This window comes from Littorina saxatilis, linkage group LG4 (genome assembly GCF_037325665.1).
Source record: "Littorina saxatilis isolate snail1 linkage group LG4, US_GU_Lsax_2.0, whole genome shotgun sequence".
NCBI classification, from domain to species: Eukaryota; Metazoa; Mollusca; class Gastropoda; order Littorinimorpha; family Littorinidae; genus Littorina; species Littorina saxatilis.
In genome coordinates this window covers 14,434,532-14,462,297 of record NC_090248.1, presented here as the reverse complement: position 1 = coordinate 14,462,297, position 27,766 = coordinate 14,434,532, and the positions used below count along the sequence as shown (strand labels likewise).

The 27,766-nt window shown below is 41.3% G+C and overlaps 1 protein-coding gene and 1 long non-coding RNA gene across 2 annotated transcripts in view; both read left to right on the top strand.

Moving 5' to 3' along the window:
- LOC138964044 (uncharacterized) overlaps window positions 1-27,766 on the top strand; it is a 428,123-nt gene that overhangs the window by 51,346 nt on the left and 349,011 nt on the right. The window lies entirely within an intron of this gene.
- LOC138964040 (chitin deacetylase 1-like) lies at window positions 13,041-21,071 on the top strand. Its single transcript, XM_070335919.1, has 4 exons — window positions 13,041-13,791; window positions 15,858-15,967; window positions 16,851-17,289; window positions 19,327-21,071. Exons 1-4 carry the CDS (start codon window positions 13,446-13,448, stop codon window positions 20,295-20,297), a joined length of 1,866 nt encoding a protein of 621 aa, XP_070192020.1. The 5' UTR covers window positions 13,041-13,445; the 3' UTR covers window positions 20,298-21,071.

The window sequence follows — 27,766 nt, the reverse complement described above, 5'->3', positions numbered from 1 at the left end:
AGACGTACAGACACATTACCATATCAATATTTTACATTGCAGGATTTCATTGTTAACGGTGGTAATATAACAGCAAAGTTTATTAGAAAATGTTTAGTTGATCTTGATGTCCAGATTCCGAGTGCCTGTGATTTTTGGAAACGAAAACATAATGTAGATTTGGATAAGAGAAACTGGTTACTGGCCGTTAACAGCACAAAAGAAGAAAGATTACGTCTGCTGCACTGGAAACTATTACATAGAATATATCCAACCAATATTTTATTAAACAAAATGGGATTACGAACATCGAATAAGTGTGAAGTTTGTAATGAATTAGACACCCTTGAACATTTCTTTTTTAGTTGCCAAGAGGTGATGAAGGGTTGGAAAATATGTAAAGATTTTGTGTATAAGAAAATACATGTTGCCATCATTTTGAATGAAGAAAATGTATTTTTGGGTTATTTTAGGGAAAGTTTGAAAAGTGATTATATTTACTTTGTGAATTATTGTATTTTAATTACCAAAATGACCATTGGAAAATTTAGATATGGGAAAAAGTTAGATTTGGGTGTATTATTGGAAACTGAGCTGAACATTAGGAATAAATTTATGTTATGATTACTTTTATGTATTTATTTATTTAAACATATTAGTTTACTGATAAGGTTTATTGATTTAAAAATGTACACATTTGACAGAGAAAAGAAAAGACCTATGAAGAAGGTTTGCTCCAAGCCACACACACACACACAAAAAAATACAAAAAAAATAATAAGGCAAAAAAATAATTGTAGTAGCAAACCTGCATGCAACTGAGGTTAAAAAAAATAAAATAAAAAAAATATAAAAAAAACCAAATAGGTGGGACATTTCCGTCTCAACTCGGACGCCGCTGTAAGAACGATCTCCAGTAACAGACGCTGATAACGATACAGCTATCTGCTCGCTCCTAAGCCACTCCCCCAGCCTGATTGCCTACACACTGGCACCAATTAAACCTCCAACTGAGCTGTTAACCCGTGGTTTGTAAAAATGTAAAAAAATTGTACAAATTACGTCGAACCTAAATCCGCGATTTGTAAAAAAAATATTCTCTATTCAGCCTATTGTCCCTTCACTTTGGGGTATCGCGACACTGTTGCTGCTAGCTTTCCACTGGGAGGAAGTGATCCGAATTTCCCAGCGACAGGACAATCTAGTAATGATATGGAGAAAGAAAACAAAATCAACGGAGTCGCGCTACCCCAAAAGTCAAGGGATTTTGTTTTTGTGCCTTGACTTTTGGGATGACAAGAAGATATCGGGAACATTAACGTGATTTGTAAAAAAAAAATAATTACAAATCACGGGGCGCGCAGACCCTTGATTTTAACTCCCAGGCTCAAAACTGTAAGGTTCAGCAGCTAAAGTTGCTTCTATGAATACGGCTTCTGACGTCATCGAAAATTTTACCCAGAATTCACCACTTCCGTACTCTCGCAGACGTTCGAGATACAATGGCCGCCAGATCGGAACGCGAAAACGCTTCGCTTCAGCCACGAAATTCGTCGGATTATGGCCTAAACGATTCCGAAATAAACTAAACCCTGTGAGGGAAGGTGAGAAAACAATTTCCTACGGCATGCACATGTCTGGTTAACCAAAGTCACGCCAAAACGCAAATAAACGCATTTTTGACACCAAAAATAGCCTGTTGGGGTCCTTTAATGCTGTTAAATGCTAGTGCAAGTGTGTTCCATAAGGTTAGAATTGCTTATTTTGTGAAAGATTCCATCGTTCTGTAAACCTCATCTGAGGCGGAGTAAGGCGTTAAGCTCGGCAAATGGTGTGTATTGGTTGAAGATATCTCTGTTATGATAGTTGACGACCGTAGGTCTGATTCAGAAACTTGAGCACACTGTCGTTTCCGCAGATGTCCACAATTTATCTATTTTTGACCAGTTATGACATCTTTAGAACCTATCCACACATTGTTCATTCGTTAATGAATGCAGAAAGTAAACACTGTGTAACAAATAAGATGCGACGGCTGTACCAAAATGAAAAGGGAACCTGTCAAAAATATTCGAGCCATCTGACTCAATTTTCAAACATCTCACTGCAAGAAATCGTGTGTTGCATAACGTCAGTTACTGCGTTACTAATACTCACCACTAACCAACCTGATAACACTATGTCTCTTTCTTTTTCAGCCTGTCTATGTCTGTCTCTGTCGTTGTCTGTCTGTCTGTCTTTCTTTCTTTCCCTAGGCCCTCTCTCTCTCTCTCTCTCTCTCTCTCTCTCTCTCTTTAGAAATGAAGTTAAACATCCTTAATTTCCTTCCCCTAAAAACCCACCTTGCATACAATAAGGCTGTCTTTATGTATAAAGTAGTTCATGGCGATGTGCCCAGTTATGTGCAATCCCATTTTACACATGTTACGAAGAGGTATGGGTCTCAAAATTTACTTCCTCCAATTCCTCGTATAGATCTTTATAAATCCAGCTTAGCTTTTTCAGGATCATCTCTGTGGAATTCTTTGCCAATAGAAATCAAACGATCCGCATCATTAAAGGCCTTTAAAAGGCAGTTGCACACACATTTGAGCACACTATAAACTGCCCCTGCTGTCTAGTTTCCATTGTGTACTCGGATAATGTATGCAATGCTCTTAAGTGTTTTGTTTTTTATGTTTATACTCGACCATTATTTTGATGTTTTACTAGTTTAATACTTTGATTAGATACTGTTCCTTTTAGGTATGAAATGATAGCATGTGCTTGTGTGTAGATATGCGAGCGCACGCTCGCGCGCGCGAGCATGTGTGTGTGTGTATGTGTGTGTGTGTGTGTGTGCATGTGTGTGTGCATGTGTGTGTGTGCATGTGTGTGTGTGTGTGTGTGTGAGTTTATGTGTGCATGTGTGTGTGTATACGTGGGTGTGGATGTGTGTGTGTGTATGTGCGCAGTCTTTGCTTTCGTTTACAATTATTCTCTGTATATGTTCCAAGGACAGGTTGGAAGATTAGGCTAAGCCTAAAACCTTTATCCTTATGTAATAAAGTTCTGAGTTCTGAGTTCTGAGTTCTCTCTCTCTCTCTCTCTCTCTCTCTCTCTCTCTCTCTCTCTCTCTCTCTCTCTCTCTCTCTCTCTCTCTCTCTCAAGATGTCTGTCTGTCTGTCTGTCTGTCTGTCTGTCTGTCTGTCTGTCTGTCTGTCTGTCTGTCTGTCTGTCTGTGTTAATTCTACCTTTTTCCCTTTTCATTTTTTTAAATATGAATATGAATGAATATATATGTGATTAGAGCGAGGGCGAGGGCTGGTTGAAAAAAAGCTCGTTAGTATAGCTTATAATAATAATAATAATGCAAACTTTTATAGCGCTATTCTAGAAAAATTTCTACTCTTAGCGCTTTACAATACATACATCGACCAAGCATACTATACACGCACAGCCACAACCCTCGTAAAATGAAATTTGATTTGATTTGATCTCTCTCTCTCTCTCTCTCTCTCTCTCTCTCTCTCTCTCTCTCTCTCTCTGTCTCTCTCGCTCTCTTTCTCTCTCTCTCTCTCTCTCTCTCTCTCTCTCTCTCTCTCTCTCTCTCTCTCTCTCTCTCTCTCTCTCTCTCTCTCTCTCTCTCTCTCTTCGGTGGAATGTACATTTCAATAATATTTGCAAAAAGCTCTCCAAAAATCTGTATCTTTTATCCAGATTAAAACCCTTTGTAGAAGCGGAAGGTCTAAAAATGTTTTTTTGTGGCACACTGCCAATCTTTTATCAATTATGCTTCTACTGTATGGTGCGGTGCGAGCAAAAATCTGCTTAAAAAATTAAATTCCCTGCACAGAAGAGGGGCAAAGCTAATTGTTAACAACCCGTATCTGTCAACGTCAGAAAAGCTTAAAGCTGCTAGTTTACTTTCACAGAAGGAGCAGTTTGACTATAACATTGCAGTGTTAATGTAAAAGGCACTCCATGGGCTAGCACCACCATACTTGAATGCATTCATAACCGAGGCTCCTGAGAGATACGGCATCAGATAAATATCTACTACCAAGGACCCGTGTAGATCTATATAAAACTAGTTTTGCCTTTGCTGGGCCGTCAAGGTGGAACTCTCTTCCTTCGAATGTTAAAACTAGCAAATCTGTAAATATGTTTAAATCTTCTTTAAAAAAACATCTAAACTGTTCTCTGTAAGTACACACCCGCGGTGACATAACCATGTGAATCTTACAGTTCTGTCTAATGTATACTATATTAATATTACTATATAATAATATTCACGTCATATTACATATTCATAGCATATAGTATTCATATTGTTTTACTTCGTATATTAGATTTTGTGTTTCGTGTGGCCGTGGTGCTTATGCTTATTTACTGTATATTTACATGTTATGCCTATATGAATTCATTATATTATGTTGTTTATATGCGTGCGGATGTGTTAGTGTGAATGTAAAGGGCACGTTGTAAGATTAGGCCCTTGGCTTAAAATGTTTACCCTTTATGTCAATAAAATGTTCTAAGTCTAAGTCTAAGTCTCTCTCTCTCTCTCTCTCTCTCTCTCTCTCTCTCTCTCTCTCTCTCTCTCTCTCTCTCTCTCTCTCTCTCTCTCTCAACGACAGTATTTGTTTACATCCCACCTAATTTTAACTCAACATCCGGAAAGTCCACGCGGGGTCAAGCAAAACTCTTTCTGTACAAAGAAAATAAGGAAACACTAACTATCCTAACGCAAACAATAAATGACTACTGCAGAGAGAAAAAACCGAACACTTCTTGGCTCAATGCAGGGAACGACGGTCTGTGCCAAAGGAAACCTTTAAACACGTTCTCATGCATGGCCTTGGGCTGCCCTCTTGCTTTCTGCATACATGGGATGTTAACACCACCTCCGAGTTTCTCTGTTTTCAACAAATAACAGTTGTTGGGTCACTTTGACCTTTAGTGACGTCCGAATTACTGAGAAATTAAACACCAATTGGAAGTATGCAGGATCTAAGCTAAGCTAAAGGCCTTCCTTCGTTGAGACCAAAGTTGACTGCGCGATGACTTGTGATCGAGTTACCAAAACCATCAGATTTGTGACCAAAACTTGTTTGGAACCTGGTACCCCCGAGTAACATAAAGTACAGAAAATGTGCACCTTATTTACACCTTGTGTATTTAAATGAGCTCCGCCCCCGGTACATCTTCTGACTGATACACGGTAATGTGTTTGGTTGAACCAAAATCTACACGTGATCTGTTGACACACTAACCTTCAACCCATTTTGTTTTTAATTCTCCATAAAAAAAAGTTACATTTACATCGAGGTACTTGATAATGACGACCTTCAAGAAACAACTGTTGCAATGAATATATCATACAGAAGGGGAATCAACGAGAACTAAATGATGAATGTATGAATGCATGATGTGAAGATGGAGTTCAAATCATCAAGCCTAGCGTGAGAAAGAAATGCGTAGTATATCTTACTTACAAAATTCACTTGAACAAAGTGAAGCTCCAAACAAGTGATCACTTCAGCTCCCATCTCCATAGATCATGTACATTATTCTGCAGCAAGCGGCAAGCAGAACAGAATCCAGAACATGTCAGGACGTCACGGTCAGAGGATGAAGCAATCACACTGTGACCTAATGCATACACACATGCAGGGTAACACCAAGCCATTCTTCAGAAACAAAAAAACCGTGTGCCAAATCCACAGTGTGGAACACTTGCTCGGAAAATGATACACATCGGGTTCTAGAAACAATTATTGACTGATCAGTGTGAAAAAATCTATACTTAATTATCAGTGTTGAAAATTCCCAACTGCTAAACTACCAAACGTTCGTCTGCAAGAGACGGTGGACTAATACATCAAAATCAAAATTATGCTTGGCTTATTCCATGTCTAGCATAAACACAACATTTAGCTGTATCAAAAACATTCGGAATTACGTTGCACACTCAGATGAGAAGAAATATTTGCAAATTGTGAAGAATCCTCTTAATAGAAGTAAGATTCTTCTAGCTTCAAACGAGCGAATTGTGAAGAGTCTTCTTAATAGAAGTAAGATTCTTCTAGCTTCAAACGAGCGAATTGTGAAGAATCTTCTTAATAGAAGTAAGATTCTTCTAGCTTCAAACGAGCGAATCAAGGAGCATAACAGAAAATATCAAACTAATTCTCTGAACGATTTGGAAAATATGACAGTCACATCCACACACAACCCTGTGTTTCATTGCAGATGCTACTGAAAGATCTATCAACAAATCTACATATACTGTATCAAACCCCGCACAACATATTTTTGGATGACAACGGAGTGACGATACAGAAGGACAACTAAAGCTTCATTTAACGACAGGAAATGTTCTATCATATGTCATTGATCGACAGGGAAATGTTTAATAAAACCAAATTAAATGTGTGATTCTATTCGGAAGCATGTCCGGAAGTTCAATATCTGAACGTCACTGATTTACAGACAAGGCATGTTTTCTTATTTACTGTTCCCACCCAGTGCATTATGTTTACATTTTTGTGCGGGTTGGGTACGAGGGTAGTGGTGACCAAGGCATGCCAGTTGACAATGGAGATAGGGGAGGGGAAGAAAACTATAAATCTACTTCTATCTGTACATCTACAACTAATTTTGTAACACAGTACACTCAAAATTATAATAACAAATAACGTACCATGTTCAAAGCGCGCAATTGACCAAAACACAACCTCACATTCCTCAACGCCAAAAGTGTGTGCAGTCCACCGCAACACAGTTTACCAAACCCATTTCCTTTCCTTAGAGAAGACAGACGGCAAAAACTTCACGCGAGCCTGCAAACACGCCGCAATAACACATTTTTGCATCAGCCAGGTTGCTGTGAAAATTAACACAGGCATGGGCAATATTTGTGGTGTTCAAATGAAGGTCGTCCGACGCTGCAGTTTCTGCACCAGGATTAAGCGTCGATCATTGTTGTGAACTAGCGTCAAGAAGACGCCGCCAGAACGTCACAACGCCGTGCACAAAAGGTCCAACGACGGGGATGCAACACATGTTTTGGCGCAAAAAAACACAAAGAATAAGTCGCGTGAAACTATATCCCAATATCTAGTCAATCTGTCAACATGAAATCAAATAAATACAAGACAATTAATGAAGCTCGCCCAAAGCAGAAAACCGAGACAGGCCGCGCTTCGCTCTGCAAAGCATTCAAACAATATCATGGGTTTGATTTTATTTAATTTTGATCACATAGCTATACATTTTTTAATTCAGACAAATGATGAAATATTCAAAGCAATTATTTTTAAATCTGTTATTAAGATATCAATTAGCATTTTTAGCATTTTTATGAATTTTTGTGTGGTAATGTTTAGGCTTCCAAGTTGAAATGCAATTCCAAAGTCAGGACTGGGTGAAAGAATGTTTGACAAAAATGTCAAGGTTTCATATAGATCTGGCCAGGAGTCTTCTGAGAATCGCTCTTCACACACACACACACACACACACACACACACACACACACACACACACACACACACATACACACACACACACACACACACACACACACAATTACTTTATTCTTTCATTTATTTAGGCACTTATTGTTATATTTTATTTATTTATCTAAGATTCATTCATTTTGATTTGTTTTTTAATTCAGTTAGCTTCAAATCTGTGTCTTAGATAGACACAAACCACATGCACGCAAAACAAGAGATATCTAAAACTATTATGCGTATTTCACCTTTATATCTTTTGTCAGAAGACCTTAACAGTCAGTCAACAAACGGATTATGTAAGGTTGCTTTCATTTTTAAATGTGCGTAACCTCCTCTCATCTTCGGAAATTAAGCAACTGGAATATGACATGAAATGGCGCCTTTAAGAGGGGCAATTTACATATATTTTATTTCTGCTTTTAAGAATCATCAGCATCGATTTACTAGATTCTAAGATATATGCACATAATGATCAATGCTTAAGTCGAACAAGTTATCGACTGCAAAGACGTAGACTGGAGAAACTCTGGGCAAACGGTTCCAGATGCATAAATAATTGCGCCCCCCCCCCTCCCCCCCCCCCAAAAAAAAAGAGAGGAAAAAGTTCGTCTCTTTCACAATACTTATCAGAAGGCCTGTCGGGTCTTTGGCAGCTAGAATAGGTGAGTATACTCGTACATAGAAAAAATAAGTCTTACAAATGTAAACATTAACAAAGGACAAAACTAAGTTTCATCTATTGACATTAACTGCCTGTTAACCTTCACCGGATCACGCTTTGGACTACACAAGTCCATATGATGTGGGTCGTGTACAAACCATACTTGAGAAGAAGGATTCAACGTAAAAAGTATGGGTCACACACGACACACGCCGTCCGAATAGGGATAAACTCTTTACTGCCTCTTTGCAGAGTATGCATGGAACATGACCCACGCCATCCGAATAGTGATAAACTTTGTAAAAAATCCTTCTTAAATTTCATATGGATCGCCAACGACCCACATCATCCGGACTGTCAAGTTCAAATTACGTCATTATTTATTTGTTTGTTTACAGAATTAATCCTTCAGAAATTGGTCGATGGGAGCGTCCTATGGTGTTTGGGGATCACATGAAGTTTTAATCAAAAACTCCGAATAGTTTCAGAGATAACATTTTGTTAGGCTCTGTGTCGTCCACGACCCAGGAAGCACGGTAAGATCGTATAATTTTATTCGGAGACTTTCGGTCAGCTTTGCTGAATTCGAAGCAATCAAACATGCGAGAAAGGAATCTCAAGAAAACCCAGTCAAACAGCTTTAAACATACCTTGACTTCTATTTTCAAAAACCTTCTTCTATCCATTTGAAGAAATGGTTTGTATGGCGTGAATGGGTATTCCACATTATATTGCTACAATAAAATTCAACAAATTCAACAAAAATATAATGAGATAAATAAATCGTTAGTCATAAAAAGGGATAACCAAAGATGTGTACATGCTTGTTCCCTGTAACTCTAGAACGAAACAATCACCAAAAACATAAGGCGTAAGGCGAAAATACAACATTTAGTCAAGCTGTCAAACTCACAGAATGAAACTGAACGCAATGCAATTTTTCAGCAAGACCGTATACTCGTAGCATCGTCAGTCCACCGCTCGTGGCAAAGGCAGTGAAATTGACAAGAAGAGCGGGGTAGTAGTTGCGCTAAAAAGGATAGCACGCTTTTCTGTACCTCTCTTCGTTTTAACTTTCTGAGCGTGTTTTTAATCCAAACATATCATATCTATATGTTTTTGGAATCAGGAACCGACAAGGAATAAGATGAAAGTGTTTTTAAATTGATTTCGAAAATTTAATTTTGATCATAATTTTTATATTTTTAATTTTCAGAGCTTGTTTTTAATCCGAATATAATATATTTATATGTTTTTGGAATCAGAAAATGATGAAGAATAAGATGAACGTAAATTGGGATCGTTTTATAAAAAATTATTTTTTTACAATTTTCAGATTTTTAATGACCAAAATCATTATTTAATTTTTAAGCCACCAAGCTGAAATGCAATACCGAAGTCCGACCTTTGTCAAAGATTGCTTTTTTTTAATTTTAATCATAATTTTTATATTTTTAATTTTCAGAGCTTGTTTTTAATCCGAATATAACATATTTATATGTTTTTGGAATCAGAAAATGATGAAAAATACGATAAACGTAATTTAGGATCGTTTTATAAAAAAATATTTTAATTACAATTTTCAGATTTTTAATGACCAAAGTCATTATTTAATTTTTAAGCCTCCAAGCTGAAATGCAATCCCCAAGTCCGGCCTTCGTCGGAGATTGCTTGGCCAAAATTTCGATCAACTTGATTACGTTGAATGACTTGTTATACATTGACATTGATAGTTGTATTCTTCTTCTTCTTCGTCGCTCGCTAGATAGTTTTATTTTTAGAACCTTTTCTAATTCCTATTAACTCGATGTTCTTTAACTATATTTATACATGTTCTGCGCGAACTTAGAATCCGGTTTCATTCTAGAATGGACCGGGTTCAGGTTGGAATTCTAACCCTGCGCAAGTACAGGGGTGCCATTCTAGAATGAAACCCTTGTTGCTGGTCCATTCTAGAATCGGCCGTGCGCAAGGTTGGAATTTGGGTCCAAGTTGAAATAGTCATTTCAGTTAGACTATCACACAGCCAAAGCCACAAATGTGGATTTTCTGTTTGTTTTTGTTAATTGTGTGTTTGGTTGGGGTTTTTTCGGTTTTTTTACACTTTACTCAAAGACATCGTGAATTGGGATTGTGATGTTCTGAAAGTGATTACTATTTTGAGAGACACTCAGCACTGATCGCTACGAACGGACATTTCCGGACTGACAGTGTTTTGCCGATCTCGCTTGTAACTTTTAATCTTATTCATATACATGAAGTTGGTCTTCTGAATTGTGAAGATAAAGTCTTTAGCTTTGTATCGATATATAATATGACTATATAGTTTGAGCGAGGGAAAGGCTTTTTTTTTCTTTTCTTTTTAACTAGCTTTAACGTTCTATCAGGCATGCGCCTCTTAAGAACGGTGCTGCTTTGACCACAAGACTCGCAGCCATAGCAAACCCCTCGTTATGAGCGCCGACCACAACGAAAGCAATTGGCTGCGGTGGGCCCCACGAAAATCGGCAAAGGCGAGGCTAGTTTCTGTAGAAAATCGTCTCTGTTTTCTCCAAAATGACATATCATCCCATAACTGGCGTTTGTATTTCGACATAAGGTCTTGTGGCATCTAATCATCGATTTCATTCTTTCATTTGATTCATTTGTGAACGCTGAGCTTCGAGTATTTATGCTTTTCAGGGAACATTTTTGAAAATTCTGACTTTCCACAGCTATTACGGAAAATCAAGCTTGTCAATCAAGATGCTGTGAATTGGAATGTCATTACTAATCATTAGTTGACCTCTGGCTCAAGTGGTGTCATCTTGCTACACGGTTGAATTGCAATTCGTCAATCTCTGCCGTCACTGGGCACTGAGAACGTCAGGAGCTTGTATTTTTTTCAAGGGCAATTAGAGGTTATTTGAAAGTATGACATGGTATAATGTTGTGATTTTGGAGAGAAAAATTAATTGACTGTCATTGCAATGAGGCTTGGTCAGAAATAAAGGGTATTCACTGATTTTAAGCTACAATTCAGTTGCTTGGAAATGACAGACCTCCAATCCATTTGTAAATCAAGTGAACTCTCTTGAATGATTGGTACTTCCTCTACAAATAAATGTGCACCAGGATATAATTCTTGGAACTTTGTTCTTTTGTGTAGTAGTAATGCAGGGTTGTAGGAGTTTGAAACGTGGGCATATCACAGTTTGGAAGGTAGGGATTCTGATAGATTAAATAAAAACTCAAACTTTTAGGCATGGAATTCCCCTTTGAGAGTATTTGTTGTGGTAGTACTACTACTATGAATTGCTTTCAATGTTTTCCCATAATATTATAAAACCAGACAAAAGTTGTTGTTGATTTCTGTTTTTGTTAATGTCAACTTTTTTTTAAACCTGTGACAACAGCTCTATAACTCACTCTGTCCTTCTGTTGGTCTGTCTGTCGGTTAGTCGGTCTGACCGTCTGTCTGTCTGTCTGTCTGTCAAAAACATTGTCAAAAAACCGGACAAGTTCCGAGAGGGAGACAGCGCTGACATTGCAAGCGGCCGCAACCGGCTCTCATCACAAAAACAACTGCCCTGCAAACATTACCGCCCTGGTAGTCCCCCTTGCTATGGTCTGCCTTTGTTTATTGCGTACTCAGGAGTGTCAACTTTCTTGACATGACATGACATCGCAAGATCGCCAAAGGATTTTTTTCAGGGGTAGACAAATCAGCCCCATTTTATCAAAGGGAAGGTGCAGGTGGAGATAATTCAAGGGAAGACAACTCTGTCTTACCTACAAACATTACGGCCCCCTTTATTCACTCTCGCGATGCTTCACGCATGGTTTCATTCTAGAATGGCACCCCTGTACTTGCGCAGGGTTAGAATTCCAACCTGGACCCGGTCCATTCTAGAATAAACCGGATTCTAAGTTCGCGCAGAACATACATAAATGCATATTGTAAAGCAGTATGCATTGTTAGAGGATCTTCTAGTAGCAGTGTTTAAATGTCGAAGCTGCTTTTCCCAGTTTTACCTAAGAGACCGACTGTATAATTATTGTGTTATTGTGTTTGTCAGACTTGATTGTACCAAGTCCCTACACATGTTGTAATGCGCTTAGAGCCAAATATTTTTGTTTTTTTGTAAGGGATAGGCGCAATATGAATACACTTTATTATTATTATTATTATTATTAAAAATGAGGGTGTGATAGTGCCGCCTCAACTTTTACAAAATGCCGGATATGACGTCATCAAAGACATTTATCGAAAAAATGAGAAAAAAAAGTCTGGGGATATCATACCCAGGAACTCTCATGAAAAATTTCATAAAGATCGGTCCAGTAGTTTACTCTCAATCGCTCTACACACACACACACACACACACAGACACACACATACACCACGACCCTCGTCTCGATTCCCCCCTCTATGTTAAAACATTTTGGTCAAAACTTGACTAAATGTAAAAAGGAAGGGATATTAACACAACAATTAAAAGCACAGACACAAAAAAGGAATAGCATAATATTAACTGTCTCCATAAACAACGACTATTTTTAATCATATGCACTGGGTTGTTACTTTAATTATAACGTCGTCATCTGAGCTTCACTTATAACGTCGGTAGGGCTCTAATAATATGACTATTCTAATCACATGAACTCGCTTGTTACTATATAACGCGTCATATGAGTTTCCGTTGTTTCTATATAACGTCGTCGGGGCCCAGTTTTGATTATACTCCAAGCACGCCGTTGGGCCTTCATTACACGGCGTTGCCACTGTTATCCCAAGTACAACAAGTAAATATCCAAAGGGCCCTCGCCAACCCTCGACAAGCTGCACCCCTCCCATTAGCTCCACTTGACGTCTATTTAAAACACAGACAGTCTGGGTGCAGGCAGACACAACAGCTTCCAGTCACCAGCAACAAGCACGGACCAAGCTCAGTGCTAGTAGCAGGTGCTTCGTTAGCTTCACCTGCTTCAACTGTTCTCCAGGCCTGCGGCGAAGAACATACTTCGTTTTTTCATCATGTGCGCCAACTAGAAAGGAGATTTAATTATTCTTGCCTTCGCTAGTTCGGCTTGAGCTGAAAGCTCAGTCTTCCCGTTGACTGTTTCTTCAGATTTTGCTGGACTTGTATTACTGTGACTGGATATACTTGTTTACTTTGCACTTCAAAGCCACTGGTGACATTTACTGGCCTGGTTTGTAAGGAGTAAGCGTTCAACTACCGTAGGCAAAACAAAGACACAAATCGTCCAACACTACCTTGAATTAATTTCAAGGAAGTTTTCTTCCTTTCTTGATCTCAGCCAAAATGTCCACGAGCTATAGCTTTTCTGCCCTGTGCATGACAGTCCTGCTCAAACTCCACTCAGCCTCCGTGGCTTCGGAGAACCTAGGGATTGGCTGCAAAGACAACGGGGCATTCTACTGCCATGAGACGGACCCTGGCTTCTTCACGCGCTGTATCGAACACGAGCTGTACCTGTTCCAGTGTCCTGAAGGTCTGCACTTCAACACTGTAAGCCAGACGTGCGACTGGCCCAAGAACGCGGACTGTGGCGGTGCGGCAGCCAGGGACAACGCCAGGAACAAGAGGAAACGATCCAAAGTGCCCGTCATGCATGACGCTGGCAGAAGATCATGGAACAATATGAAAGGTACGTTATAGGAACAAGATTTTTCTGTCCTTCCTTTGAATTATTTTGCAATTATATTTTTGTGTGGGTGAAAATCAGAAAAGGACGAAGCCTAATACCCCCATTCCACACAACCGTTCTAGGTCCCGTTCCCGTACCGACCAAGGACAGCTGCCACAACAATGGAACGCTGCGCAAACGGCCGTTTTTGGTATCTTTGAGCAGCGTCTGACCATAGTGGCAGCCGTCCTTGGTCGGTACGGGAACGGGACCTAGAAGGGTTGTGTAGAATGGGGGTATGACAACTCAGTGTGTGAGAGCGCTACTGTTGCGTTACCGTTGTTTTAAGTTCCTTTAACGAACCAAGCGTTCCGTTACCGATGGGTTAAGGTTCCATTACTGTTCATTCTGATCGGGAGGGGAACGGCTAAAATTTTGAACATGCAGCCCAAACTCAACCGTCCCTACCGTTCAAAGCAGTTCCGTTAACGATCATTTACGTTCCATTGCGGTTCCCTCCCGATCCCTCCCGTGCCCGCACCGTTCTTTGGTCGGTACGCGAACGGGACCTAGAACGGTTGTGTGGAATGGGGATGAAGAGATGTTTTAAAGCCTTAGTGACTGTGAGCCACTTTTTAAACCGCGTTTTGTTGGTTTGAGTTTCTGAAGTTTACACAGATTAATGAGTGTTCACCGTACGTCAATGAAGAAACACTAAATGCCAAACAATATCCTGTGTGCTACAAAAAGTAAAAACATATTCAATCATCGCGAATAAGATCTCTGGACACAAACCCAAAATACTTGTGCTTTTGCCATCAGATATCGGCAAAACAAACACGCCACCCCACCGCACATTGCTACTAATTGTTTTCTTCCTGTTTTACACGTTCTTTGCTTGTATAATATTGTTTTACCTGTTTATAAATTGTGCAACACGGTGTGGGGTGAAGTAAGTCGTGATCACAGCCAAAATGTCCCTTTAAACTGATAACAACATCGCCCAAATGCCCAGATTCAACCAGTCAGTCGAACATTAATTGCTCCATCAGTTGATATTATAAGAATTAACTGCGGAAGCGTTATGTAATCACAAACATGAACACAAGTCAATTGGACGATGTTAAAACAGGGTTGCTAAGAAAAACTATGGGAAAAGCTGCATCCATGCACTCAGACACACACCGACACTCAACGGCCTGGCTGCCTCCTGTGGAGAGCTGGACTCTTTGTTGTTTAAAGCACAGTCCTTCTTGCGAGAACTGTTCGGTTCACCATCTCAGATCTGGCCAGACTTTTACATATTATAATAAGACCATCCCCTCCCCCCACTTGATCATGATCACAAACTAAAAATCAACTACCAGACTGCTCGCAGTAATGCATTTGATTTCTAAGACGAATTGATTTCTGTAAAAAACAAGAACACTAGTTACATTTACGAAATGAATTCAGAAAAAAATCCCACTGTGCGCAAAGAGCACACAGGCTGTGCCTTGTTGGCACGTTCCTTGGTGAAGGATGGTCTTATCCTATGGAAAAGCTTAGCCAGATCTACTATGGTGAGCCCAACTATTTACACGAGAAGGAGTGTGCCCTTCGCAAACTGACAAAAGATGTCCGTTACAAAATAATTAATCAAGAACACCCAAATCACACCTTGTAAAGAAGTAGCCAGGCTGTTGACATAAGTATATGCATCTATGTGTATGGATGCTGCCATGGTAGGTAACACTCTGGATATATGTGTTGTGCTGTAGATCATCGCCTTCACGAGAAGAAAGGTATCTTTAAATGTCTCTGGATGATTTGCCACTGAATATGACTTCTAAAAATTCTCAAATTGTCCTAAACATTCATAAATTACAATTTTTCCCCAACGGTCATTAGTATTGTCAAACATTTTTCCATTCCTTGATTTAGCAATTCAGTTTTCCTAAAGTTCTAACAGAAATGAGAACGCTGCCAATGGTGCTCGAAGAAACTAAAGTTTTATCTCACCAAAATGTGCACAGGCTATGTCTCTGTATAACAATGTATAACTTGACGAGTATAAAACTAAAGGTTTCTCGTTTCTCTCGTTACAGCAAACGACGGCGCTAGTTCCGACATCTCCGCGTCAGCTGGGGGCAAGCCCTGGTGGAGACCTGAAGGCGTGGATCCCAGTAACTGGGATGATGTTAACAACCTTGTTGAGGTGAGGATCAGTTCTTCTTGGTGTTCATGTTTACCAAAACGGGCACTCAACCAGCGGTGTTCTCGGCCTCAAGGGACAATAGGTCAGATAGTCCTAAATTGAAAATATGAATAGGTCCAAATGGCTTGGCTACAAGAACATTGCCTTGTCAGAAGACCCCCTAAATGTCAAAACTAACGGGCGGTCGACCGGCCAGGAGTCAGACCATTGGGTCACAGTGTGTGTCAGTTGCAGAAGACCAGTGCCTTGGGAAAGCGTCACAACCAGAAACGTACAAGTAAAATTCAAGCGCAAGCGTGTATCTAACAATAATTATTTGCAATTCAATACGTCAATGCTTATGTAAACACACGAATACTAAATTAATAAATAAATACAGAACAAAAAATACATAATTAAATAAAGTTGCAAACAAACAAACAAACAAACAAACAAACGAATGAATGAATGAATGAATGAATGAATGAATGAATGAATGAATGAAAAAAATGAAAAAATGAAGAATAATTTGTTTTAAATACCGTAGTAAGATTATTTTAACCTAACCGAGCAATGCCATTACCCGAAAAAACATCTAACAGTGGAGAATAAATCTGACAAGAAATCATCACAGAAGTGTGTCAGAAAAAAAACCTCGGGGATAAGGAAGTGAAGAAAAAGAAAGCAAATAATGCAATAATTAGAGCTGACGAAGAGACGCAATCATCAAAACATAGCGATGAACATTTTATTCTGAAAAAAAGCCAAAGGTTCTGATGGACTCATGAAAAAAAGATCAATCAACTGCAAACTTCCCAACTTAAGGTATTGACATAGGAGAAACCGCTAAGCAATTGTACTAAAACAACAATTTCTAGAAGTAATTCACATTTTCTCTTTTCAGGTACCATACGACGGATCTGTCGGCAGCATCAGTGCCAGCGTAAGCGGCAAGAAAAAGGCTTCTTCCTCAGGAAAGAGCTTCTGGAAAAAGAAACAGGCCAGCAGCAGTGCTGCCGGCAAGAGTGAAAGCGGCAAAGGAAAGAGCGAGGGAGGTGAAGGGAAAAGCGAAAGCGGCAAAGGAGAGAGCGAGGGAGGTGAAGGGAAGAGCGAAAGCGGCAAAGGAAAGAGCGAGGGAGGTGAAGGGAAGAGCGAAAGCGGCAAAGGAAAGAGCGAGGGAGGTGAAGGGAAGAGCGAAAGCGGCAAAGGAAAGGGTGGGGGCTGGGAAGCCAAGGGAGGTGAAGAGAAGGGCAGCGGAGGCCACCATCACCCCCACAAGACAGCCATCAGTGACGACACAGTGCACCGTAAAGACCTCGACAGTGTGGATTGGCTTGAAGGACGTAAGTACTTACTACAACATTCTTAATGTCTGGAAGTCGACTTTTTAACACTAGCAATACTAATTACTAAGTTACAATACTGTAATCGTCCTTGGCAGGAAATGAACACAAAAGACGAATAAGTACCGTTATTGTTTTTTTCATTGCAATAATATAAATGAAACTACTTTAACACTGGACTCAATAGATGCATTGATGTTTCTCAGTTCTCCCTGTCCATTTAATGTATATATATGGAAACGACACGGAAATGACATTAATTAAAAGTAATTACTGTCATACATTTAATGTTCTATTGTTAGCTCACTGTAGTTCATATATTTGACATTGACTGAAAATTACATCAGAAAGTGTGGTTTTTATATTTAGTCAAGTTTTTTGTTTTTTTGTTATCTTTTTGATGATGAACAGTATTTTTATTCGTAAACAGACACATGATAATATTACAACATCATTAAAAAGGAGCACAACAAGTTTAAAACTTATGATAAGTGCTCACATAAACATGCCTGAAATTTCATGGCGGAATATGATCAATGCGACACATTTTTGGAAAAAAGAAAAGTAAAACAAGTCGCGTAAGGCGAAAATACAACATTTAGTCAAGTAGCTGTCAAACTCACAGAATGAAACTGAACGCAATGCAACGCAGCAAGACCGTATACTCGTAGCATCGTCAGTCCACCACTCATGGCAAAGGCAGTGAAATTGACAAGAAGAGCGGGGTAGTAGTTGCGCTGAGAAGGATAGCACGCTATTCTGTACCTCTCTTCGCTTTAACTTTCTGAGTGTGTTTTTAATCCAAACATATCATATCTATATGTTTTTGGAATCAGGAACCAACAAGGAATAAGATGAAAGTGCTTTTAAATTGATTTCGAAAATTTAATTTTGATAATAATTTTTATATTTTTAATTTTCAGAGCTTGTTTTTAATCCAAATATAATATATTTATGTTTTGGGAATCAGAAAATGATGGAGAATAAGATGAACGTAAATTTGGATCGTTTTATAAAAAAATTTTTTTTTTACAATTTTCAGATTTTTAATGACCAAAGTCATTAATTAATTTTTAAGCCACCAAGCTGAAATGCAATACCGAAGTCCGGGCTTCGTCGGAGATTACTTGACCAAAATTTCAACCAATTTGGTTGAAAAATGAGAGCGTGACAGTGCCGCCTCAACTTTCACGAAAAGCCGGATATGACGTCATCAAAGACATTTATCAAAAAAATGAAAAAAACGTCTGAGGATATCATACCCAGGAACTCTCATGTCAAATTTCATAAAGATCGGTCCAGTAGTTTAGTCTGAATCGCTCTACACACACACACAGACAGACACACAGACACACATACACCACGACCCTCGTCTCGATTCCCCCCTCTACGTTAAAACATTTAGTCAAAACTTGACTAAATGTAAAAAAGAAGAGAAAAACAATAAGGAAAACTTTGTTTCAATTATCGAACACAATCTGTGTCAATATCAAAAACGAAAACAAATACAAAACGAGAACGAAAAACACAACAAAATATCAAAAAGTAGATGGGCCCCAAGTAATATATTTAAAACAAAACAACAACATGGAACTAAGGTGTCCCAAAGCGGTTTGATTTCTCAATATATAGCTTTGGACAACAACAAAAATAGCACTATTTTCAAATATGGAAAGTTATTACTTACGTGGACTTTATGTTACATTGTAAGGTGATTTTAATTGTTCATAACGTTCTAAATGTGAGAGTTTCTAATTGAGTTTAATTTACTGACCTTTTAGGATTCAGTCAAATGTTATATGATGCAGCTTTTTTTTCTTATTCTTTTCGGAGAAGACAAAGAAAAAAGAAGGGATTTATCGTCAGAGTTGTAAACACAAGTTTAGTTTAAATGTAAGTTCAGTCTGCTCAATTGCTTCAAAAATATCCCGCAGTGCTCGTTAGGGTCATATGGATATCAATAAAAACAGTAAAGAAATAAGTACTGCTTTGATTCAGGTTGGCAAATTAGATCACTTTTGTTTCCTTCTTTTCCAGCCTGCAAGCCATCTGAGTGCCAACTACCGAAATGCCGATGCCCTGGTACCGACATCCCCGCGGGTCTGTCTGCCAAGTCCATCCCGCAGATGGTCATGCTGACCTTTGACGACGAAGTGTCTGCTGCTTACTACGGCTACTTCCAGCGTCTCTTCCGTCCCGGCCGCTACAACCCCAACGGCTGTCCCGTTCGCGGCTGTCTCTTCGTGTCCGGCTCGGGGACCGACTACGACCTTGTCTACCCTATGTACGCCATGGGTATGGAGATCGCCAGCCACACCCTGTCCCACAAGTTCCCCCACACTTGGTGGGCCACGGCTTCCTACCAAGAGTACGTCGATGAGGTGGAAGGCATGAGGAAAAAGCTTGTATCTGACGCTGGTGTCCCTTACGAGGCCATCAAGGGTTTCCGTGTGCCATTCCTGCAAGTGGGTGCCGACAACATGTACAAGTCTCTGTACGACAACAAGTTTGTCTACGACACTTCCATGTTCACTGGATCCGTGTGGGAAGGGAGCGACCCGGTCTGGCCCTTCACGCTTGACTACTCAGTTCCTGACGAGTTCTGCCAGCACAAGCCCTGCCCTAAAAAGCAATACCCAGGCTTTTGGGAAATCCCTGTTCAGCGATGGTACGGCGTGGATGGCATTTCTTGCGCTATGCCTGACGGTTGCACTGCTTCCGCTGATGCCGAAGAGGATATGGAGTTCTTCCGATCAAACTTCAAGCGCTACTATGAATCCAACAGGGCTCCCCTTGGTATCTTCGTCCACGCTCGTTGGTTCCACACAGAGCACCACTTGGATGCCTTGGATCGCTTCATCGATGAGCTGATGTACCTTGAAGACGTGTACATCGTCACCCCTATCCAGGTCATCGAGTGGATGAAGAACCCCACTTCCCTTGACAAGATCAAGTCCTTCAAGCCATGGGGCTGTGAAGGAGTAGCATCTAAAGGTTTAAGCAAATAAATTCAGTCTGAACGCTGTCAATTCCCGTACGTAAAAACTAAAATCAGAACTAAAAGATCAGCTGACACACGCTGAAACGTTAAGTGTTCTTTTTAAGCATGCTTTCTGTTCTGCCTTCAGTAGCTTTGCGTATTTGTACTAATTTTGAGTCGTGAGTATTTTCGTCACATAGCACAAACAGTTTTCTGGATACATGGATATATCAGTTTCTGCCTGATTAACTTTACATTACACCAGACTGGGCATTTATGAAGAATGATATTAATTGCTTATCAATCGTATTGCGAGGAGGCCCTTTGTACCAGAGTTTTGTTCAGTATTCAACTGTCATCAACATGCTTATTCGCCAAAGATACGTCAACACTCAATAAAGCATTTTGACAGTATTACATATTGCCTTTTTATGTCTTTTTCGTCATGCTCATTATGTGAAAGTGTTGTACACTTCTGATTTCTTTACAAACAGAGAATTGTTTACCGAGTGTAAAAGCCAACAGTTGACTGAATGTGTGTGTGTGTGTGGTACTGAGATTTTAGCTCAAGGTATGGATACAGTGCTTCTAACTGAGGGGAGGAGTCAAACATTAGCTGACTCATATGGTGATAAGTAAAAATGAAGTGTGGCTGTTTTTGACTATCTAATTGTTGTGTAGAGTGAACATAATACATATTGCTCTGATTTACCTCAATGCTCTGAAGATGATGGTATCTTAGACCATTGATTTCACAAGCGATGTGTTCCTGCTTACAATAAAAGCTTCCACGCAAATTTTAATCAAGTATCTGGCTCAAACTCGTGACGAATATGGATGGATGAAAGCTGTCTGTCTGCCTGTCTGTTTGTCTGTCTGTCTTTTGTCTGTCTGTCTTTTTGTCTGTCTGTGTCTATTTGTCTGTCTGTCTGAGTGCATGCACATGTACGGATGATTTGCACAATCCATTGATTAACAAAACCGCATAAAAAACGGGAGAAAACCACGGTCAAATAAACTAGCAAGTGCAATACAAACCATATACAAATATGCGATCATAAACACAATAATACAGTTTTGTTCGCATATATAATAACCTTAACTGTATAAACAACGCATAGCAGTTATGCTCATACAAAAGTAATTTGTAAATCCTTCAGACCGTTGATTTCTAGTCAAAAATATCTATTTGGTTTTGTTGGTGACTTTGTCGAAGCCTTTGACGTTATTACTACTTTTGTATGAAGAAAAGGAAATTTCCGCGAGCTGCTGTTATGGCACATTTTGCGACAAGTCACAGAGTTTCAAGCGAATCAAATACAGCATGCAGTCTTGTGGCTTACTGTGGAGCTCAAGGTCATTTGTTGACTCTCACACGGCTACGTCAAAGAACCCGTCTTTTTTACGTATAAACAATATCCGTTTATTCGCCGAAGGCTTGGCAATGTACATCCTTTGCATACGTTTAACAAATTCACCCTATTTGTTCAGTGTTTAGTCTACCCTTCGTTCCTGTCCACAACGTATTGGTTGTCTTTTATAGAAGTTATAGTATATTAACATTGTCCTCAATTCAACAACAAGAACAACAAAACCAACAACAACAACAACAACAACAACAACAACAACAACAACAACAACAACAACAACAACAACAACAACAACAAAGAAGGGAGAAATGTATGAGCTGACATGTCAAGCAGAACAAAATGTCTTACACATGAGCAAAATACTGTTCAATCGGCTCACCTTTGTCGTGCGTAATAATGAACCAGAAGAAAATCAATTTTGCTCTTGTTCCATAAACACTCAATAAGATAATCATTTCCCACTTATCGTCGCACTGTTCGCACCTATAATGATGCTTTCATTGACCATTGTTTCCACACCTATAATGATGCTTTCATTGACCCTTGTTTCTACAACTAGGTAAATAACATTAGCCGAATGTTCCAAAGAAAAAATATTGACTTCATAGCTCTGTTACGGGAACCATATATTCCAACGCCTCTTCGCAACTGGATGCTCTCACGGTCAGTATGTTGCCATGGTCAAAATGACTTTTCCATGGCTTTGTTTTCTCACAAAATGGGTGGTCACTTAATTGCTTTGCTACTGTTCCGTATTCTGATCGCTCCATGTTGCTACAGCATATGTTTACATTGCCTGGTGTTCTCGCAGTCATTTATTCTCATAGTGAGAATGAAATGACCATTATCCTATGCTCCTGAACTCCAATCTTCTGAAAACGCAATGTTTCAATTTGTTGACGCAACTGACAGGAGGACAAACATCCACGAGTTCAGCTGCACGGCTCGGTCGGGGTAAGCCTAAAAATGTAGTCAAAAAGTAGTGGCTGACGCATAGTGCTTTTAGTTATGCGCTATAGAAATCTCCTTAATAAATAAATAAAAAGAAGATAGAGCTGGCGGATATGGGATGTGCGCTAAGGTCCAGTTATGAGAAAATAGCCACAGCCCCGCCTCAAGCGTAAATCGATAAGCTTATGCCGTTTATTTTTGCATTTCTTTTCCAGTTCGAACCTTGACTACCCCCCGCGGGTTAGGGAGAAGAATTTACCCGATGCTCCCCAGCATGTCGTAAGAGGCGACTAACGGATTCTGTTTCTCCCTTTACCCTTGTTAAGTGTTTCTTGTATAGCATATAGTCAATGTTTGTAAAGATTTTAGTCAAGCAGTATGTAAGAAATGTTAAGTCCTTTGTCCTGGAAACTTGCATTCTCCCAGTAAGGTCATATATTGTACTACGTTGCAAGCCCCTGGAGCAATTTTTTGTTAAGTGCTTTTGTGAACAAGAAACAATTAACAAGTGGCTCTATCCCATCCCCCCCCCCCTTTTTCCCGTCGCGATATAACCTTGAACGGTTGAAAACGACGTTAAACACCAAATAAAGGAAAGGAAAGAACCTTGACTTAAAAAAGACGGTCATTCTGTCAAGCCAACCGGTCAATTTCAGTGCAGTGCAGTTACCTTATAATTGTACAGGAAAATCTGTCAAGCAAATTACATCAATCACATTACCATATATCCACCACATGGTCCATTCATTAACGTGGTGTGGTGGTTTGCGTGTCTCGGTGACCCTAAGAGCTATGCCAGCGGGAGTGTAAACTCCTGGCAGGGCTTCCCAAGCTGGACAGGTCAAAAGGTAGAGGCCAGACTAATATGGACCAACCTTGTGCTCACAAGGCAGTTCCTTGGGCCATGAGCTAAGGGTGAGGTAACCCTGACAGAAACCTCGAGTGCTGAAGACGTATGTGTTGGGCCGCACGGCGCACTCCAACAAACCACAACACTACGCATCAACTGCCATTATGACACTTGGAGACAGAATTGACAGTAATGGAGCTCGCCCTGTGAGGATCCACCAGGCAGGTGCAGCGCCGGGCTCCGCGCCTCGAAGGAGTCCACCCTCAGCTACTGGAGGTCCCTTCATCTCGTCTTGTGGAGCCAGGGGACGAGAAAGGAAAGCGACTGGCCGAAAAAACAGCAGAGCCAAGGACAACCCCACTATTAACATCATGCATTGGAATGCAGAGGGGGTATCCAATAAGAAGGAAGAATTAGAGCACTTCCTCTATGAAAACAGCATCAACATCTGCTGCATTCAGGAAACACACCTGCAAGAAGGGAAGCCCTTTAAGATCCGAGGGTACCAGGTGTTCAGGAGTGACCGACAAGGGAGGAAGAAAGGAGGAGTGATGACTCTGGTCAGGAACAACATAAATGCCAGTGAAAACAACAGATACATGGAAGAAGCAGAGTACATAGAAGTCAAGATAACGACCAATGACAGCAAGATGAACATCGTCAACTACTACTGCCCCAACGACAAGATGCTGTCGCTTGACACAATCCAGGTCCCTGACAGCGGCTTCCTCATCGCTGGAGACTTTAACAGCCAGTCCCAGAGTTGGGGATATAAAACAGGCGAGGAGAAGACATTGAATCTTGGCAGGACGACAACAACCTGATCCTTGTCAACGACCCCACAGATCCGTCTACCTTCTACTCGCGCCGCTGGCACTCAACAACAACACCAGACCTGGCATTGTGCACGGATGACATCCACAAAACCATCTCAAGAAAAGTGGATGAACAGCTGGGTGGAAGCGACCATCGCCCAGTTCTCCTTACCATCAGTAGAGACTCAGCATCTGAGCATCCACAACACCCGAGATGGAACTACAAAAAGGCAAAGTGGGGACTGTTCAACATACGAACAAATGAGCTGACCAGAGCCATAGAAACAGAGGGGAGAAACATCAACAACGTGATAAAGGAGTTCAATGCTAGTATAATCCAGGCAGCCAAGGACAGCATCCCACGTGGAGTGAGGAAGGACTACATCCCATACTGGTCCGATGAGCTGCAGAAGACGCACGATGCACTCACAAGAAGGAGAGAAGAGGCAGAGACGAACCCTAGCCAGGAGAACAACATCAAACTCCAAGAAAGCAAAGCAAAACATATGAAGACAAAGCTAGAGTGCAAGAGAAGAGGCTGGAGAGAAAAGACGGCAGGGCTGAATATGGAAAAAGACACAACAAAGCTCTGGAAACTTACAAGAGCACTGAATGAAGAGGGCAACAAGGGACAGAAGATCACCCTGGAGGAGGAAGGAAGAACACTCACTGGAAAAGCCGCTGCCAATGCTTTCGCCCAAGCATATCGGGGAGAAAGCGACACCACCATACCCCTGCCTCTACAAAAGGAAGTCAGAACAGAAATTAGAGAAAGAACAGAAAGAAACGCACAGGATGCCATGCAACAAGACATCACCATGGCCGAGCTGAAGAATGCCATCAAGAAGCTCAAAAAGAAGAAGTCTCCAGGTCCAGACAACATTACAAATGAGATGTTGCAACACAGAGGCAACTCGGCCCTCCAGAAACTACTGGGCATCTTCAACCTCAGCTGGAGACAGGGACAGGTACCTCATTGCTGGAAGGAAGCCAGGATGATCCCAGTTTTAAAGAAAGGGAAAAACAAGACCAAAACCCTGAGCTACCGACCCATCAGCCTGACAAGCTGCGTATGCAAAACCATGGAGCGCATTGTCAACCAGCGCCTGCAGCTGTACCTGGAATCAGAAAGCATCATCGTCCCAGAACAAGCCGGCTTCCGACAGCACAGAAGTACGGAGGACCAGACAACACACCCTAGCCAGGTCATAGAGGATGCTTACCAGGCCCAGAAGGTCACCCTGGCCACCTTCATTGGCCTGCAGAAGGCCTTCGACAAGGTCTGGAAAGATGGACTCCTTGTGAAGCTCCTACGTTCCGGCGTCAAAGGCAACATGTACCAGTGGACCAAGTCGTACCTGCACAACCGAAAGGACGGTCACTGTGGCCGAAAGGTGCTACTACGCCAAGGAGTTCCACAGGGAGGAGTACTCTCCCCCACGCTATTCATACTCTTCATTAACGACCTGCTACCAGAGTTGCCCAAGGGAGTCCAAGCGGCACTGTATGCTGATGACCTTGTTCTCTGGTGCTCGAAAGAGTATGCAACCACAGCAACCTACAGGATGCAACTTGCCCTAGAAAAGGTTGCAGCGTGGGCGGAAGACTGGTGTGTGACCATCAACAGGGAGAAGACCACTGCCACTCTCTTCACACTCTCTGCCAAAGCGATACCTGGCAAAATGACCTTGGGGGACACACCCCTGAAATTTGAAGACCAGCAAACATACCTGGGGGTCACCTATGACAAGCGCATGACCTGGAAACAACACATCATGAATGCAGAGGGAAAGGCCAGGAGAAAACTAAACATCATGCGGAAGCTGGCGCCGGCAGGATCACACTGGGGTGCAAACGAGAAGATCCTGAAAACAGTCTACCAGGGGACTGTACGACCGCACCTCGAGTACGGATCAAGCTCTTGGGCAACAGCAGCCAAGACACACCAGCAGGCCCTAGACAAAGTACAGAACCAAGCCCTGAGAATCATCACGGGCGCAATGAAATCAACACCCATACAGAAGATGGAACAGGTGACTCGGCATTCCTCCACTGAGCAAAAGGCGAGACTGCAAAACATAGGTACAAGCCACCAAGTACCAGTGCACTCATGACCATCCAATGAGTGACAGACTCAAGAAGATGTCCTTAGGCAGGCTGAAAAGATCAAGCTTCGCTTTTGAGGCAAGGGCTTTGCAGAAGAAACATCAGACAGAGATGCCAGAGCTAGTGGAGCCACCATCTTTCTCCCTTGACGCCCCACCCTGGGAAGACAGACAAAGAAACCTGGACATACAGACCAGTGTCCCCTACCTCACAACAAAGGACCAGCAGAGCAATGCGACGAAAAAAGCCCTGACTCTTGCCATGCTTGAAGAAAGGTACCCCCAAGAAGCATGGATACGGGTGTATACTGATGGGTCAGCCACAGAGGCCGTCAAAAATGGAGGAGCGGGGGTGTATGTCCAGTACCCCAGTGGAGAGAGGCAAGCAGAGGCTATACCAACAGGCCTCCACTGTACAAACTACAGAGCTTAGGTACAAGCACTGATCCATGCAGCATACACCATCAACGACAGAGTCAACCATGACAACCAGGTGGTCTTCCTGACTGACGCTCTGTCAGTACTACAAGCAATGACCAGTAGCAAACTGCCTCAGCTGGAACACGCTCTACACAACATCAAGAGCCTGAGGACAGTACTGCAATGGATCCCTTCCCACTGTGGTGTACAAGGAAACGAAGAGGCGGACAGGATGGCAAAGCTGGGTGCAGAAGATGAGCAAGAGAACAACCCTGTGAGCCTGACAGAGATGAAGACCATCATTAAGTCTCTGCACAGGACGCCCCAGCCACAGGACAGCTACCACCTGCTATCCAGACCACAGCAGGTGGTCATCTTCCGCCTGAGAACGGGACACAACAGACTTAACCAGCATCTTCACGGGAAGCTGCATGTTGTGCCCTCCCCCATGTGTTCTTGTGGAGAAGCAGAGCAGGACACGGCCCACATCCTACGAGACTGCAGGAACCACCAGGTGCTGAGAGAGGAAATCTGGCCATTGCCGGAGTCCCTGCACAACAAGCTGTACGGGCCAGTGGCTGCGCTGCAGAGGTCCACTAATTATATCTCAAGATCTAGACTCTAAGTGTGATCGGCGATCGAAAAGAAGAAGATTACCATATATAACAGTTGTAATTAATTGGCATACACGTCTGCTCTTATCACTCTTTTTGAAAACGGAACACGACCGTTCAACCTGCAATATGCTGGCCAATGGTAGTAACCTCTCGCTTCCATCTCAACTCTCAGAATTTAAACGTAACGTCAACTAAGTTTGATGATATTACGCGCGTGTGTGTGTGTGTGTGTGTGTGTGTGTGTGTGTGTGTGTGTGTGTGTGTCTGTGTGTCTGTGTGTGTGTCTCTCTCTCGCTCGCTCGCTCTGTGAGTGAGTGTGTGTGTGTGTGTGTGTGTGTGTGTGTGTGTGTGTGTGTGTGTGTGTGTGTC

Coding starts and splice junctions, on each gene's coding strand:
- LOC138964040 (XM_070335919.1), top strand. CDS start 13,446: ATGTCCACGAGCTATAGCTTTTCTGCCCTGTGCATGACAGTCCTGCTC. Junction 13,792..15,857: donor ATCATGGAACAATATGAAAG/GTACGTTATAGG, acceptor CTCTCGTTACAG/CAAACGACGGCGCTAGTTCC. Junction 17,290..19,326: donor TGTGGATTGGCTTGAAGGAC/GTAAGTACTTAC, acceptor CTTCTTTTCCAG/CCTGCAAGCCATCTGAGTGC.